Genomic DNA, 16,769 nt, shown 5'->3' with positions numbered 1-16,769 from the left:
TCCAACCCGAACCATTCTATGGTTCTATGATTCTATGATCCTGACATACGGATTTATATCTAGCCGGACTGTTATGGAACAATGACAAATGCATATAACTTATCGGAGACTTAAAATCTGGCTGGGGTGAAAAACAGACTGCTCCAGTTACAGCTACAGTCGGCAAGTGGATAATAACATAGTGGAAAAGCTGTGCCCAGAGTCCTTGCTTGCATTCTTTATCCCATTTACTAACCTCTGCCTTCAGTGATATAAAGTGCTGATCGAAGGATCACAGCTGGAAATTTGGTAACTGCAAACTGTTCTTGACAAGCAAACCATTTTCCCTATGTCCAATGGGAGCTATTTTACAGTATTTCTTTAGGGAGAGGAATGACAAAAACAATATATTAACTATTGACATCTATGTATTGAATATTAGTGCAACAAACAAAATTATATGGGAGAAGTTGGTGAGTATTTTTTTCCACTTTGAAAACAATGCGTTAACACTAACACTGCAAAACCAAGTTCTTGAGGTTTGGGTGTGTATATGCTGAAAATCAAACTCTTACAGTAGTCACCAAGTAAATTAAGAAGTTCTTATGAACAACGGCAGCAGAATTATTACCAACTTCAGCAGAAGCTCTGTGTGTGTGACAAGTGTTAGAAGCCATCCTTTAATAGCTATAAATTGTTCTCAATTTTAGCTTCAGTTACTGCATTTGAATTTTAAAATAATAACTCTGGAAATCACAGGTTTTCATTAGAGTTCCAGGTGTTGTACAGCCTTAATAAACTGAAGTGCAAACAGTAAATCTTTGAGCACGACTGGGTAAGTCCTTAATACAAAAAATATTTCATTCACTGCTAAAATGTGGCCATTTTGGAAGTGGTACATAAACGGCCCTATGCAAAGCACAGCAGCATGCATGGGCAATAACTGCGGAAGAAAAATGTTACCAGCGAGGAGCTGCACAAGCAAAGGTGGGCAGAGATACTGCAACGTCTAGAATTTCAATTTGACAATGATAAAGCTGGTAACTGAGTTTTTCTTTGGAAAACTCACCTATGTTTGGTGCTTGCATGGATGGGGCTTGTCCCCTTTGTTGGCAGCAGAGTGTCCTGCTAGGACAAGGGTTTTGTACTACCTAAGAGATCTCAGTGAGGGACCTCACAAAGCTGGTAGGGACAAAATGGAAATGACTGAACCTAACCCATAACCAGTGCATTTATAAATAGTTTCTCTGTGAAATATAGCCTTAAGCTTCAGACTACCCTGAACCAGGGTTTCAGATCCACTCTCAGCAAATTCAAAGGAAATATGTGGCTAGTGGCTCCTTCTGATGCCAATGCTGAAAACTACAGCTTTCACCGCTGAACCATTTCCCAGTTCAGTACGATGCTCTGACTGGCTGCATTTCTAGGTTTTTTTGTACAAGTTAAAAACCCCAAGATGTCAATGAAAATAATTCAAAGCAGCCATGCTTAGCTTGAAAATGGAGAAACATAAATCTTCTGATTTTGGGACCGTGATGTGATATTTGAATGAGAGGAATTCACAGGGGCGCCTAAAAAAGATACTGATGTCCATGCATCTCACTGCAAGCAGTTTGGCTAAATATATGTCTTGCTCGTTCTATTTATAAGTAGAACAAGAAGTATAGTTATGAACCTGCTGAGAAAAAGTGGATTCAGGTTTTATTAGTTCCTCAAACTGTAACCCAGCTGGGAAAAGATTTATGTTAAGTGTCAGTGAGATTCTCAAACAGGAAAAGAAGTTGATCATGATGAAAAAATACAATACAAATATAGCTCACCACCCCTCAAAACCCCAAAGCCCAATCCCGCCACCAAACCCAGAGATTTCCTGACCTTTTTGCACAACCAAATACTATTCAATGGACAGATATAACAAGTGCGCGTGTGGGCCTGTGTCCATTTTCCTGTGTAAATTGTAACTTGCTAAATAAGCAAGAGTCTGTCCTTAATTTATGGCAGATGGAAAGGTTTTATCCCAGACTGAGAGACTGGTTTACTTTCTCACGTGTAACGGCTAGGAACTGGATGTTTCTAGTCCTCAGGGATGTGTTGATCCAGTCTAAGGATATACGCAGCGTTAGTGCTGTTTGTAGAAAAGTGTATGTCGTAAACTAGCCGGGCAGTTAGAAAGCACCAGTTTCCTGCTGCAGAGGTTTTGAAAGAGAGGCAGTATCTTTAAATCAAGGCTACAATTACATGAAAGTGCAGTGGAGGGACTTAAGGAGACGTCAGCAGGCTTTCACTCAGACTCGAATGGTGCAAAGAATACCTCAAGGAGCGTAATGTACCAAATTAGCAGAAACCCAGGAAACTATCCAATATTAGCCGTCACAGATTACATGAGAGACAAGCTGTGGGCAGGAGCTGTGGGGCCGCGGCTCCCCGTGCTTGCTGGCGTGGTGCAGTACAGCCAAGAGCAGCAATGCCCATCTCAGACGCAGCTCAGCCCAGTCCTGGGGTTTTGTTACTGGTTGCCTTCAGAGCACTGGTATGGTCTGTGGAGTCTGAGAGTGGAGAGTTTTTTTAAGGGACAATTACAACGCAACTCTTCCTGCTAATGCAAACAAAGCAAAAACGTTGATTTTTGGTTTTCAATGGGTTTTCCAAGATTTACCACTTCTGCTATGAGGAGGCGTGTGTATAAACTAGCTACTTGTTGCAGAGCCCAACGCCTGGATACCCCCCTGAAGCTTTTTATCTCATACAAATGCTCAAATACCGAGCAATAAGACCTTGGGCGTAATTAGCAAGTTCTATATAATGACTTGCGTAATAATTGGCGGTGTTAGGCTGACAATCCCGGGAAGTCTTCCATTGCGCAGTGTGGCAAAGAGGACAGAAGGTGCGCAGGTTGTCACGATGGGCCCTTGGCTTGGCAGTGAGGGGATTTTTGCAAATGCAGTAGCGCACAGTGCGGCTTGCAGAGAGCCCAGTTTGACTCAACGGCACCAAGTCTGCACTGCCAGGGGGAGATGCACCTGGAAGGCGTGTGTGCCGCGATGCGCGGTGCTGGGGATGCGTAGGATGCCTGGGAAACTGCCAGGGCTAGGCAGGAAAGTGCTCTCCTTTCCTAGAGAGCTGGCAGAAAGCTCCGGGCTTGCACCTTTCATTCTGGAGACAGCGCATGGATCATATTTAAAGGTGGCTTTTACTCTTCCCACTCGGTAACTCACCATTGTCTGAAAAATAAAAGGAAAGTTAAATAAACCAAGTAAGACTGCCTTGCTCAGCCTGGCAATCCTCCCTCTTCGGACTGGTTTCATGCAGATGATTTGTTTAGTCTCAGAGTACCTTCCTCTTTCTTTCTGCACATCTTAGCATTTCTTTAAAAAAACATTGTAAAAATACCGTTTCTTAAAAATACCACTTGCCTGGGGGTGGGGCAGAGGGAGTTGTCTTATCTCACTTGCTTTGGCAGACTGAATTTTGAAAAGTAATTTAATTTCAAGTGACACTCACGCTACACTTAATTTTAGCCACTAAGTCTGGAGTCTGGAAGTCCGCTTATAGCTGAAATTTTAAAAGTTGAGCATACATAATATACTTAGACCTAACACAAGGCATTTTACGAAAAGGGGCTATTATACTGTAGACGGTGCTGAATGTTCAGTGGCAAAAAATGGAATATTTATTATTTGTTGAATTATTGCATATGGAGAATTGCTTAGGGAGAGGCTCTCCTCCAAGCTTTCTTAGAAGCAAGGTGGTACTGAGGTCCACAAAGAAAGGGCCTGCTCCTCCCACTGATACTCTAGGACAACACTTTTGTGTTAGTCAAAAAGTGAGAGGGTTTCATCAGATTTGATATATTGCCAGTTCCATCAATGTATAGAAATAGGGTGCCACTGGCATGGACTTGTTTTGTAAGATTGGTCCTTGATTTTGCCTTGTAAGGTGATCTCAGCTTCACAGATGGCGACAGTCCTTTTTCCATTCACCTAACTCCAGTCCACAGTGCCAACAAAAATCTCCTTTGCTTTTGCAGCAGATGATGGCAGGAGCTTCCCGAGGAGGCCCCTGTGGGAGGACTCTCACTTGTCTTATCTGATTGACATTTTCCACCCCCAGTGCATTGTCATTGCAAGAGTGAAAAGGGTATTGGGAGGCTGTGGAGCGTACATGGTGAATGCGTCCTCCGGGATGCACTGAATCTGGGTACACTTGCAGGTTTCCCTGGGGAAATTGGCTGTGGTGGGAGAGGCCACAAAGGTTGAAGAAGGTTGTGGTGAGCAGCAGGGAAAGTGGTTATTTTGTCACAAAAGCCGTTGTCTATGATGGTTTAGACACATTCGGTCCTTAAAACTGGTGTGGCAAGTAGAGCCAGGGTGAGAAGCACATACTTGCCATGCTCTGCAAGCAATTCACAGCTTGATTGTGTCATATTCGGGCCAAGCACAATGATCCCCAAACCTATACCTCCAGATCCAGTTGTCCCAGCGTGTGCTGGTGTCTGCTGATCAAGCTGACAGCCCCTGGCTCAGCAGAGCACTTGGGGATGTGCTGAGTGAAGGGGTCCCCCAGACTCTGGCCTTTGGCTCAGGCCACAGCCCACGGAAATCAAGGGAGTTGCTTGCTGGCTTGGATCAGCTCCAGGTCAGGTCCCAAATCCTTAAGGATGGTCCTTGCTCTGATTATTGCATGCTATAAATACTGAGTGCATTGTTGGCACTAAATGTGTATTCAGAAATATGTATACATTTTTTTTTTAACAGTAAGATTTTATTAGGTAGCAAAGCACAGGTGAAATATTTGTTGCAATCTATAACCCCAAAATCACTTTCACGTCAATATATAGCATCAAAACTACACCTCTCAGCGATGGCTAGTCCTGCAGAAGACTTTCTTCTTCACAGAGCCTTTTAGACAAAGACAGATCCATCCTGGTCACTGGTGTTCAGGGTTATGTTGCTGACCACGACGCTTTCTGCATAGCTAGCTGAATAGGTGACCTGGTAGCGGCTGCAGGGGCCACAGAAACACAGGCATGGACAGTACTTTAAGCAGACACGATAGAGGTATTTCCTGAATTTTTCCCCAGCAAAGGCATAGATAAGAGGATTGAGACAACAGTGACTGAACGCGATGGTTTCGGTCAGGTGCATTGCGTAGTCCAGTGATTTAATTTGGTCGCAATTTGTGAATAACTCATAGTGCTTTAAAGTCTCTAGAAAAATCAGTACATTGTAGGGGGACCAAAACAGAAAAAACACGACCACCACAACCAAGATCAGTTTTACGGCTCGTGTTTTTTTCTGATTTTTGCAGGACAGAAGGGTTTTGACCATCCCACAGTAGCAATAGCATATGATACAGACTGGGATTAAAAAGCCAATGGTGTTCAGCTCCACGTTGCAGAACACCGGCCAGATGTTCTCCAGCTCCTGGGGGAACACAGGAATGCAGTCGTTTTCTACCAGCTTGGAGAACACAAAATGTGGCACTGAAACCAAAACCGCTATTGCCCATACTCCGCAGGTTATAAGCAAGCCATGTTTCACTGTTCTGGATTTCAGAGAGTATGTTGCCCGGACAATGGCCAAGTATCTGTCGATACTGATAACAGTGATAAAGAACATGCCCCCAAAGAAACCAATGTAATACAGGGAGGAAACAGCTGTGCATGCAATGGTCCCTAAAGTCCATCCACGCACTGTGTTGGAAGCCCAGAAGGGCAGGGAGATCACAAAGAGAAAGTCCGAGATAGCCAAGTTCAGGAGATAGATGTCAGTGATGCTTTTTTTACTCCCTTCTTTCACAATGGCAACAATCACCATTACATTCCCTGTGAGGCCAAGAGCAAACACGGCGATGTAAAATATTGGTAGAAATATTTTCCCAAATTCTTGGATGTCAGTCTTGTTGCAGGCAAAAGCATGTTCATCGTAACTGTATTCAGCTGTCGTTCCTGTGAATGCTTCTGTCATGATGAATTTTCTGCCTAGAGGCAACATGAAAAGGGAAAAGAGAATAATGTTAGAGAGAGGGATCCAGTATCTGCTATGGTAAAACGCTGCAAGACATGCACGCTTTGGGATTTTCTCACTGTTTGGATTAGTGAGAGTGGTATTACTGCGGAGGTGATGGTAGTTACTAACATAAGTCCAGACTCTGCTGTTACATGTACTTCACTGAAAGTTATCTCTTTGGCGATAAGAAAACACAAATGAGAATTTCAAGGGCTGTCGAATAAGCCCCTGGTTATCAGAAGAGCGTCAGAAGCAGCAGCGAACCGACATCCGAATAACTGAGCTCTGCGGGTGGTGCATGGCAGCGTGAGAAAGGCAGATGCTCTCCCCATCTGTTGGGCAGTGCTCCGCAGGAAACGGTACCTCCCGTGTAGCTGTTGATCAGCATATGCAGTGCCTCTCAACACCACCAAGAAGCCCAGTCTCGCCCCACACATTAGCCCCAGGGTGGAAATGTGATAAGACGCCCGGTTTGGCCAGGTCGGAGCAGATGCTTGCTGATGTGGGAGGAGTGGTTTGCACTGGGAGCAAGCATACCTTTGAAGGAGGCTTTAAAAAAAAATAAATTGTCCTATAATCAGAAGAAGGGAAACTATACTGATGCTTTTCCTCGAGCACCAAAGCATCTCATGACTGCTCCTGCCTTGGCTGCAGGGTGGTCAGGTTGGAGCCAGGGCTGGTTAGCCCAGAGGCTGCACCCAAAGAGATATGGGGTGCAGGTGTGTGGCCTCTGGGCTCGCTGGTCTGCACATCCAGTAACTCGGGCACCCCTCGGTTCCTCTGGGCTCCCTTGGGATGTGGTGTTCCAAGTCTCGGCAAAGACTTCTGTTTGCAGGAACCAAAAATCGTAGAGGGGTGCAGATGTTACTGAATTAGCTCTGCTCCCTGGTTGGGGTAAAGAGCTTGTAAGTATCCATTACTTGCTCTCGCTGTAGGAAATGAAGGAAATTGAGTGTGATACGCTGTGCAGAAGCCCAGGGACATAACAACATGGCCAAACCAGCCTGCTAAAGCTAAGACTGAAAGGAAAGGTCAGTGACAACTAAACTGCACCTACCCCCTGGTCACAGTGCCGAAACCTTCTTACTGGAGCCCCCATTGACTGCAAAGAAGGGACTCAGTTCAGGGAGCATAATCTGTCTCTAATACAGACATTTACATCCTCTGTTAGCAGGAGATGTAGTCAATACAGCCAGTGAAGAGCTGTGCATCCGATCCAATGCAGGTCGGGCCAAATCTGCTTTAAGACAAGACAGACTGCTTTCCAGACTCAGCTGACCACGTTGATGAAAACCCAGGATAAGCGTCGATGATGCTCCCTAATGAGCATTGGCACATTACTCAGTGGTAGATGCCAACGGTGTATAACTACTCCCACTTCTGACACTTAGAGCAAAGTGATTGGAATCCCAGCCTACATGTCCACGTTTCACTGACAGCAATAGTTTTCAAAGCCTCTGTTTAAAATAAGCCTTGCAAGACTAAGCATGAAATAAAGATGTCCTGAGGTGTGAGACAGTCCTTGTTTCATGTGAGTAGTGGTAACTACAACAAACTCCCCCATGGGTGGCTACTGTCACCATAGTGACATTTTCTCCTAATGCCTCATTGCCAGAGGGCCGTTTGTGGTGTGGGCCATGAAGTTCTGGCCTCTTATTTTGTCGTCATTTCTCAAAGAAGTTTTTCTGTGCTAGTTGGAAATGCAGACTTTCCATTTTAAAGTTTCTTCTTATTCTGACGGTTCAAAGACTAGTTGTGCCCAAAGCATTTCAATGAGAAATGCCCACAGTCATTAGAAAACAATCTTTGTGGTTTTGCACAGTAAAAGTAGGCTAGAAGGAGGGCTGTCTCAGCACTGGTAGTTTTGGAGCACGGGCACAGCGGAGGGCAGGCTGTTTGCAGTAGGCAGGCACACCCACGGGCTCAGCGCGTCTTGCAGTGCCTTTCCACTTGAGCTGGGAGCTGAGACCACCTCCAGAGTCTTTCCAGACCCTTGCTTGCAGCCCAGTTTAATTCTCCGGCTTCGGGAGTTGCGGTATCTGACAGCAGCAGAATTAAAGGAGACGAATAGGAAATGCTTAGGTGCTGGGGCAGCAGCTGATGGTAGTTTTAAACAAGATACTAATTTCCTACTGGTAAGATAACTAATTAGAGTTGCCTACAGAGATGTGTGACAGGTTTCTTATCCTTTCAAGTGTCTGTCCAGTCATTACTTTGTAAACCCTGAGAGGGATACAGAAATGAGCAGAAGACATCGTACATAATCCACATATCCCCTCACTTTCTCCTTTTCCATCCTGACACTCCTCTTTTGAGGGTAAACGTACGCAGCAGGTGCCTTTAAAAGGAAAAGAAGTGTCGGGTGTACACCAAGTCTCTTGTACCAAATATGAGTCACTACACTAGCCCACCCAGCTCTTTGCCACCAAGCTGTTATTGCAGCCAGCCATCCGCACAGTGCCAGAGCCTCCGTCTTACTCTGTGGGCTGATGTGCTCCACAGCTGATTCTTCACCAACGCACTGGTGCACGGTAGAGGGCTACCAAAATGATTAGGGCTGGAACACCTGGTGTATGAGAAGATACTGAGAACTGGGTTTGACCAGCCTCAACAAGAGGCTTGAGGGGGATCTAGTGAGAAAGTGTAAAGTGAAGCAGACAACTTTCCTCGGAGGAATAAGAGGCAAAGGCCATGGGAAATTGTTACTCACTGCATGGAAAAAATTTTCACTGTGAGGGTGGTCAAACACCAGGATAGCGCTTCAGGGAGGTTGTGAGATCCTTGGAGATGTTTGAAACTCATCCAGCCCTGCTCTGAGCAGGGGTTTGGACAAGAGACCTCCAGAAGTCCCATCCTAACTTTATGGCTCCGTGACGAAGCCAGACAGAGGCCACGATGTCCCTGCAAAATGCCCCAGATTCTTCTCTGCTGTGTTTCAGACACGTCTCTCCTGGTGTGACAGGTAGGAGTCATCTCATGCACAAAAGAAAAAACTAATGGATACCTGCCCCATCCCATTAACATCTTTACTAACTGTGCAGGCAACCAGAGAGGTGCTGTGTGAAACCCCCTGATCTGGAGAGAGGGAGCGCACATTGGTTTGCTCTGCACTCTGAGAGCCTCTAGCTGTGCTGGCCTTTCCCATGCTGGCTCCCTTAGTTCACATCTAGAAAGACAGCTTGTTCCTCTGGAGAGTTTTCATATGTGTCGGTACAAGCCACTGCGCTCTGTTGGGGGCAGGGAGGATTTCACATGCATAAGGAAACGGAGGTCCCACCGCAGGGTAGCCCTCAGGTCTGGCTTCAGCACAGGCTGCTCCCACTGGCATTGCCTGGAGAGAAAGCTGGGCATGGGAATGGCCACCTTCTTCACAGGCAAACATTTACACGGAGGTGCAGGATTGACTCCTGGCCTTACTGAAGCAAAGAGGAACATTGCTTGGGCTGGGATTTTTCCTGAAGTACTTTTCGGTCAGGTAATCTCCTCTAGCTCGCTGATGGAGATCATTTCTTTCTACAGTAGCAAATTATTTCCTTTACCCCTGGATGGGTGGTTGCAAAGCCCGTGGTACCTGTGCCAACGGGAAGGGCGAGATCCTGCACTGCACATCTTGGCGGGGCAAGTGAGAACTGCGCTTACTAAAATGACATCGGCATCCGAAACTGCTGCCCCAACCTGTGGCTTGTTCACTCTCTAGCTCCTGGATTTTGTGTATTACCAACCACACACTCGTATCCTCCCACTGCCACTCATTCTGCGTATGCAATGCCGCCAGTTCTTTCTGAATATTTAGCTCCTCTTTGCTCAGCTTAAGCTGATGATACTCAACAGGTGGGCTCCAAACTCCAAAGGGCCCCCGAGAAAAGCCCATGCCAGATAGGCATAATGTGATGAAATTTTACCACACTCTAAAGCAAGGAAACACCTCTGCCCACCCTTCCTTCATCCTTCCCTGACAGGTATTCTCCATCAGCCTCGCAAAGCCCACCGCAGCACACGCTATAGTCCTTCTCACTGTCAGCTTCAACCCAATTTTCTCTCTTGTGCTTACGATAAATGTTCGCCTAAGGGACAAAGTTAACTGAAGAGCGTAGAGGACCTTGAAGGAGGACTGCGGGCCTGCGAGGTCCCTCCACCAGACATTTTCCCTTGCTGAGTACAGGAAATTGTAGATTCACTTCTGCTTCTCATGGAGCTGCTCGACCGCTTTGCTCCCTCTCCAGATTTCCCCAGCAGTTTTACACCCTGCTCCCCACAAACACTTCTGCTTTTAATCACGTTTATAGCTGTCTAAAAAACAATAGTCTGCAGGACCAAACCCCTTGTTTCTCAACCCAGCTATTCCCAACAGCCGTGCGTGCTATATGCAGTACGTAGGGAAGTGAAATTATGAGAGACGCACAAACTCCTCTAAGCAACAGAAGCTGCATTTCAGCCTTCAAAAGACCATTGCCATCGGGCTGGGTGACACACTAGCCAAGTCCTGTTCGTGCCTCTGATCTTTCCAGTCACCACCCTTGGTGCCACGTTACAAGCTTTCCTGCCGAGAAGAGGGGGTCTGCGAGCACTTTGCCTCTCCGTGATGCTTCTGCTGTCACCGAATGAAAAGAAGTTAAAAGCTATAACCAAACCCAGGCCTCCACCAGAGGGTCACACTTCAGATCTGCACAGCATACTGATAGAATTATTTAAGTCTCGGAAAGATTTTCACACCTTAGTCAGCATTTCTGGGTGAGGCTCTTACATTGCTTTTCTCATGTGAGCGAAACACATTTTCAGGGCAAGCTGAGCGGGCTGGAGCTTCACACCGACGACTCAGCTGGCTCAGGGAAGCTGTAGGCTTTGTGGGAAGCCCTGTGAAACCCTACGGGTGCGTTATGCCTTTCTCACCCTTTGATCTGAGCTGCCACCACCCTGCCCAAATATAAACGCTGTCGCTTTTGTGCATTTGCGACTACGCCCATCTGCCTCTCGATGGCCAGTGATTCTCGGTAAGACAGTAGGGATGTCCTTGGGTACCTCCCAATTAAATGTCTGTCGTAGCTGCTGGTGGCACTTCTAACACACACAAAAGAGAGATTTAGGGAAATTAAGCAAAACTGGGTGGAAACTAACAGGAGAGATGTGAGTCTTAATAGCACTCTGGATGAAACTCTTAACCAACCTGGCACCAAGCAGCGACCATGCAATCACCAGATTGCCACAGACACCTCTAACCATGGTTTGGATGATATCCAAAACAAAACTTAAGACTTACGGGCAATATGCTAACCAGAGATGGGGCTCGGTTTCTAGTCCTAGACCCAACTGGCTCCAGTAATTCACTTAGCTTGTCTTTCAAAGCAGGGCAGCTCCATCCTTAGGGCACAGTCTCCGGAGTTGCTTGGGATCGTGTCAGATAGTCGAGGCCAAAAGCAGGCCCAGCCCAGCAGACGCAGCTACTTTAAATCTTAAATATGAGTCTTTTATTCAGTCCTGAAGTGGGCCGGTGTTCTTCCCGTTCCACCCCTATGGGTGCTGGAAGCAGCTGACACAATGCCAGTCTTCGAAAGCGGGAAGCAAGGCAGAAGAGCTAGTGTAACCTAACCCTTAACCTGGGCAAAATAAAATTTAAGCAGTAAAGGGGGAGAGGGCAGCTAGTGCCACTCTGCATGGCTTCATAGAAAAGAAGCTTTAGTTTGGACATCTGATGGCTTTACAAGCTTCATAAAGAGTACTGCGTGGGAGAGCTGGAGCTTTGACTTGCACTGCCCGCTTGTTTGATTGACGCATCTCGCCAGCCCAAAGCAACACGAGCCCAACACAGCCTTACAATGGGGTTTGGGCCGGTTAGCTGTCAGACCTCAAAAGCCGGCCATCTGTGGACGAAGCCTTCCCAAACTAGGAATATTGCTTGTAAAAGGTCTGCAGTAACTACGAGTTCAAAGCCGAAAACTCTTCAGTGTTTTCCTCGTTGGTCTGAAACCAAATTTGGAATCATTTGGCAAGGGGGAAGTGATAAGAGTTAGAGAATTGGACAGTGATTCAGTAATCTGAGTAATCTGGGGCCTTCTGGGATGATTCATGTTGGCTTTAATGTAGGCCAAAGTGACACGCCTGGGAGTTAAACAGGGCAGACTGTGTCTCGAGAGCGGGGGCGCATCTGCTGGGAAACCTGACTGCTGATAGGGTCGGGTCGACTCTGAAACCGAGCTCCCAGCCAGATGTCACAGCAAGAAAAGCTGATGCAACCCTCGGGTGTCTAAAGACATGCTAAGTGGGAAGGAACAAAAGAAGGAAGTCTTCGCCGTTGCAGAGCTTGATGCCGGGGCTGCCGGCATACTTTGGTAACACTTGATTTCATTTTTGCTTGTGCTAATAATCTTGCTAATTCAGTGGGATTAGCCATACCATAAACCGATGCATTCAAAACAGGAATTCAAACCAGAAACATGCAAGCTAGAAATCTCAGTGGATGTGGTGTAATCCCAGATGCACCCCTGCTCCCACAGTCCTTCCCTGATGACTTTAAGGTGAGGAAATTCCTTTCTTTGGTGTATCGTCTTTCTTTTGTGATTTATTCTCAGATTAGCTGGACCGTTTCTGTGGACAGGCAGAGTTCTGCAAGCTCAAGAATTGCCTATCGATTTGGGTGATGTAATTTATGGAGCCTCCCCCCCAACCCAAGACTTTGAGGATAAGTTTTTTAATAGCAAGTAGTGATCTGGACTGCTTCGTTATTGGACTTTCCAACTCAAGGTGGAGTTCAAGGTGCAGAAGCACGATGCTGAGGCTTTCTGAAAACTAGGGCATTTAAGGTGTCCTAAACAAAGGACCCAGAAATAGAAGCCAATCAAACCACCGCTGATTAAGATAAAATATAAGCCTGAATATTGCAGAGGCCTGTAGTTCCTTTACAAAAGCATTTAGGTCAAAGAGATGAAAAAAACGCCCCTTCCCTGAACCAGTTCTACAGTTTTTACACCACCATCACAAACTAAATTAGAAGCAGACACCACTAGCTGGAGATGAACAGCATGTAAATCTAAAAACTTAAACCAATAGTTCTGGGTAAAAAAAAAAATAAAATTGAAAAGATCAGACTTGGATCATGGAAGGCAGGAGGGGATAGTATAGAGTCCAAAATCCCCAGGATCTCTCTCACCTTCACCTAAGGCTTTATAGCATTGGAAAGTGCTTTCTCAAAGATGCTCCAAGCTAACCGGGAGATAACAGCAGGGCAGCAAGTAACCAGGGCTACAGTTTCAGCTTAAGCCATTGCATCAAAATCAGATGTACTCTGATTTAAAAAAAAAACACCAAAACACAGTCTCTGCCAGCGGTGAGGGCTGCACCGCCTGTGCTTCAGAGCAACCACAGAGGTGTTATTTTGAACAAGATCTCGCTCTTGCTCCATCAGTGCATGGTCCAGCTGGCTGGGCCAGTGGCCTGACTCGGGCTGGTTGTGCTGCTGTCACAGCAAAGCGGACACAGGGGACTGAACTCCCATGCCCTGGACGAATCCTGCCTCCAACGACATCCCTCCGCTTGCTGGCTTTGTCGCCCCGCCAGGACATTCCCGCAGGACCTCCCCCGTGAGCCATCTGCGAGGGACAGCGGGACCGCAGCGGTGTGTGGTTTGCTGGGGCCATAGGAAACCCTGCCAAACCCCTGGCAGCTCACCCCTGCGGTTGCTGGTGTATTTATAGCAAAAGCTGTAAGCTGAGGATTTTAATGGTTTCATTCCCTCGACTCTGGAGAGGACAAAGCGCCTCTGAAGCTGCCAGGGTGGCCATGCAGGAGACTTGGCGTCTGCACGCTGGGGGTCCCACCTGCTCCTTAATGGAGCAGAGCATAGGCTCAGGTTTCAGGGCATGATCTGTAAAGGCGCTTGAGCCAGTGAAGATGCAGGTAGACACATCGAGGCCTTTCCCCGGGGTGCCATCACTGATTCTAATCATTCTTCTGAATGGGAACTAATCACTGGGCCGCGGCAGGGTGGAGGGGGGCTTCTGAAAATACCACAAGGAATCAGTCTGAACCTCTGGCGGTCAAAGTCCCTTTAGAAATCGCGCCCTAAGGAGGTCATATCCTTAAAAATCCATTTCAGAAATGAGTTATGCATTTAGGAAATATGACCTGACAGTATGATCAGACTCCTGCATCCCCCCTGGATCTTAAAACTGAAGTTCAAAAATTGATGAAATGGTTCTGAACGTTTCATCCATGCCTCTCAGGGTCAGATCCAAGGGTCCTCTGCAGAACCTCTGCAATCTGAGATGGTTCCCCGGCAGTGTCCTGCCCCCAGGGACCAGCCAGAGGATGGGCAATTACATAAACGGCGTGAGAATCATGTTGAAGAGCAGTATTTATTTTTGTCCTCGCAGGGGCTGGGGAGCACTTTAACTCAGCTGCTGGGGGGCAGTGGCAGAGCTGGGGAGGGACCAGGCTTCCTCCCAAGAGCTGCCGGCAGAGCACTGGGTGTTTGGGGCTGTCATCTGACTGGATGGTGATGGCCAGGATCAGGATTTCCCTGGAAAATCTGTTTCAAAGGTATTTCCCCCAGCCTGTTAGTTCCCCTATTTGCCCTTTCTGCTTGCACAGTTGCTCGTGACACTTTTCTATCTTTTTTAACATGTGTAGTTGAGTGGTTTGCCCGCTTTTTCTCTTACCTGCTCTTTGTCAGTATTTCTTTCTCTCAGGCCTTCCCTTCTTAAGCGGCATTCAAATTTCTTTTGTATTTTCTGCTGAAGGGACAGTGAAAACAGACAACTGTTTGTAGCTGTGTGCACTGTTTGTGCTTGTTTACTGTTACCAATTGCTCTGTCTGTCCTCTCAGCAATTTTATCGCGGCACCTATTTACTTCCTGCCCTCTCTTTTTGTTATTAATAGGCTCACGTTGCCTCAGCATTCTTGAGAAATCCGAGATGGCTCTCTAGAAATGGGAGAGTTGTTAAATCATCTTCTCCGTCCTCAATTTAGAGAGCAAAGCATATTACGCCTTGACTGTGTCGGGATGAGATTTAAGTCCCAGAGTTGCCAGCTCCTTCCTGGGAAGGTGACGTTTACTATGTGATTTACTCTCAATTTACTATGTGCTCTCATTGGTCAAACTTTAGCCTTTTCCTCTCTGTTTTGGACTTTTTCTGCACTGCCCAAACCCTTGTGATTCATTGCAGTCATTGTCTTTTATTCCATCGCCCGGTTCACTGCCTCTGGCTGTGCTGCCTCTAACAAGGTCTGCCCCAACAGACCAGATTTGGGGAGCCACTGTTTCTGGATCTGTGTTTATGTCATACAAGCACTTAAGAGGCTGCCGCCACTGTATTACTCAAATGTCTCATCCAAACCAGCAGACATCTTTGTGCAACATCCTTCCTATGGAAAGCTGAGTCACAAAGAAATTCAGTAATGTGGTCATACAGAAAGTTGGGTTTTCAAGTGTTTTGACTGTCTGTCATTCCCTTGCCGGTCTGTCAGCATCAAACACTTTCTATTGTCTCTACCAGATTTTGTGTATTGGGCTGTCTTTCAGCGTCAGTGATGTTTGGGATGTTGGTTCACTGACCAGAACTAAAAGCAAGCAATGACGGTGAGCTGTGAAATCCCTGCAGACATCTGACAAAAAACATCTTATGAAGTAGAAGGGCTGCATCTTCTTAGTCTTCTGGGCTAATGCTGCACACTAGGCATCTATTAGCATTTTGCTTTAACCTTGAGGACCGCTAGCCAGGGTGACTATTTCTCTTACCGCAAGATGCCACAAATAATTAGTCACTGAGAAAATTTCTCTGCCCTGGTCCGCTTCAATTAATAAAAGTGTTCCCCTTTCTACTTTCGCAACTTGTAAACATTACCCACACCATCTTTACCCAAATTAAATATCATTTAGATTCCAAGCACTAAGCAGTGAAGAGTTTCCTTAAGTTCATGAGACACCATTTCTTGTCATCCTGCTCTGTCAAATTATAGTTAAAATATAATCGTCTCTTACCTTAATTCATAGCCGCATTGAAAACCAATGTTTTCTTCAAGCCGAGCTTGTTGTTTGGGTTTAGATGTATATTTCCTCTTCTCTAGTGCTGATGCCTACCCTATGAAACGTGCGAAGTTTGCCAGGGCAGCTTCCTGGGCTGAGCTTCAGGGCTGAGCTGAGAAAGTATTAATGTGCTCTGCTTTGGTCTTGCTGGCGCCTTTTTGAAATTGTGAAGCAGGATGCGGCCACTCAGAGGAGCAGAAGTGCTTACGGAGGGCAGGATTTGCACAGGAGACAGAAGTGCCCGGGGAGCTTCGTACTCAGCTTGTAAAAGCTCTCACCCTCTTGGTTCCTCCTATCCCATGCAGAATGAGGTATTTTTGACTCCTACCCGATGGTACAGTGTAGAGAGACACAGGTCTGGTACAAGAGCTGGGACATTGAGCCGTGGGGACACAGGATGCAGCAGGGGGGAGTACGGGCACGGGATGGTAAAAGATGGGGCACAGGCTGGCACTGGGGACCCCCACAGCTATACACACAACTCGCTGGTGGCCAGTTAAGAAAATGCAGACCTGGAGCTGAAAAACCTGGTTTTAGCAGTAACAGACAGAATAAAACCAGTATCTAACATATATAAGGGGCACCGGGCACAGCACATTGGGAGTAACGTGAAGTTGCAGACCAGTGAAGACAGAAGAAGGAACAGAAGCATGTTAGCAAACATATGAAAATGACCCCAAGCAGATCCCAGAGAGGGGCAGAAAAAAACATCAGCGCGAACGTCGCACTTATCCCAAGGAAGGGCTGGAGATGCCGACAGCTT

The 16,769-nt window shown here is 46.6% G+C and overlaps 1 protein-coding gene across 3 annotated transcripts; it reads right to left on the bottom strand.

The window, feature by feature from the left end:
• Positions 1 to 4,753: 4,753 nt before the first annotated feature.
• LOC134510632 (CX3C chemokine receptor 1-like) lies at positions 4,754 to 16,245 on the bottom strand. 3 transcript variants are annotated; one of them, XM_063323926.1, is made up of 3 exons: positions 15,962 to 16,245; positions 14,639 to 14,713; positions 4,754 to 5,959 (listed from the first exon to the last, which is right to left on the bottom strand). In XM_063323926.1, the coding sequence occupies exon 3, from the start codon at positions 5,943 to 5,945 to the stop codon at positions 4,881 to 4,883; it is 1,065 nt and encodes a 354-aa protein (XP_063179996.1). In that variant the 5' UTR covers positions 5,946 to 5,959; positions 14,639 to 14,713; positions 15,962 to 16,245; the 3' UTR covers positions 4,754 to 4,880. The 3 variants fall into 3 exon arrangements, with proteins under 3 accessions (XP_063179996.1, XP_063179995.1, XP_063179997.1); XM_063323925.1 differs by having other exon boundaries at positions 14,639 to 14,710; XM_063323927.1 differs by lacking the exon at positions 14,639 to 14,713.
• Positions 16,246 to 16,769: the final 524 nt, after the last annotated feature.

This window comes from Chroicocephalus ridibundus, chromosome 2 (genome assembly GCF_963924245.1).
Source record: "Chroicocephalus ridibundus chromosome 2, bChrRid1.1, whole genome shotgun sequence".
Taxonomy (NCBI): domain Eukaryota; kingdom Metazoa; phylum Chordata; class Aves; order Charadriiformes; family Laridae; genus Chroicocephalus; species Chroicocephalus ridibundus.
This window is presented reverse-complemented; position numbering and strand designations above follow the sequence as displayed.

Excerpts from the sequence above, each read along its gene's own strand:
- LOC134510632 (XM_063323926.1), bottom strand. The coding sequence starts at position 5,945 with ATGACAGAAGCATTCACAGGAACGACAGCTGAATACAGTTACGATGAA.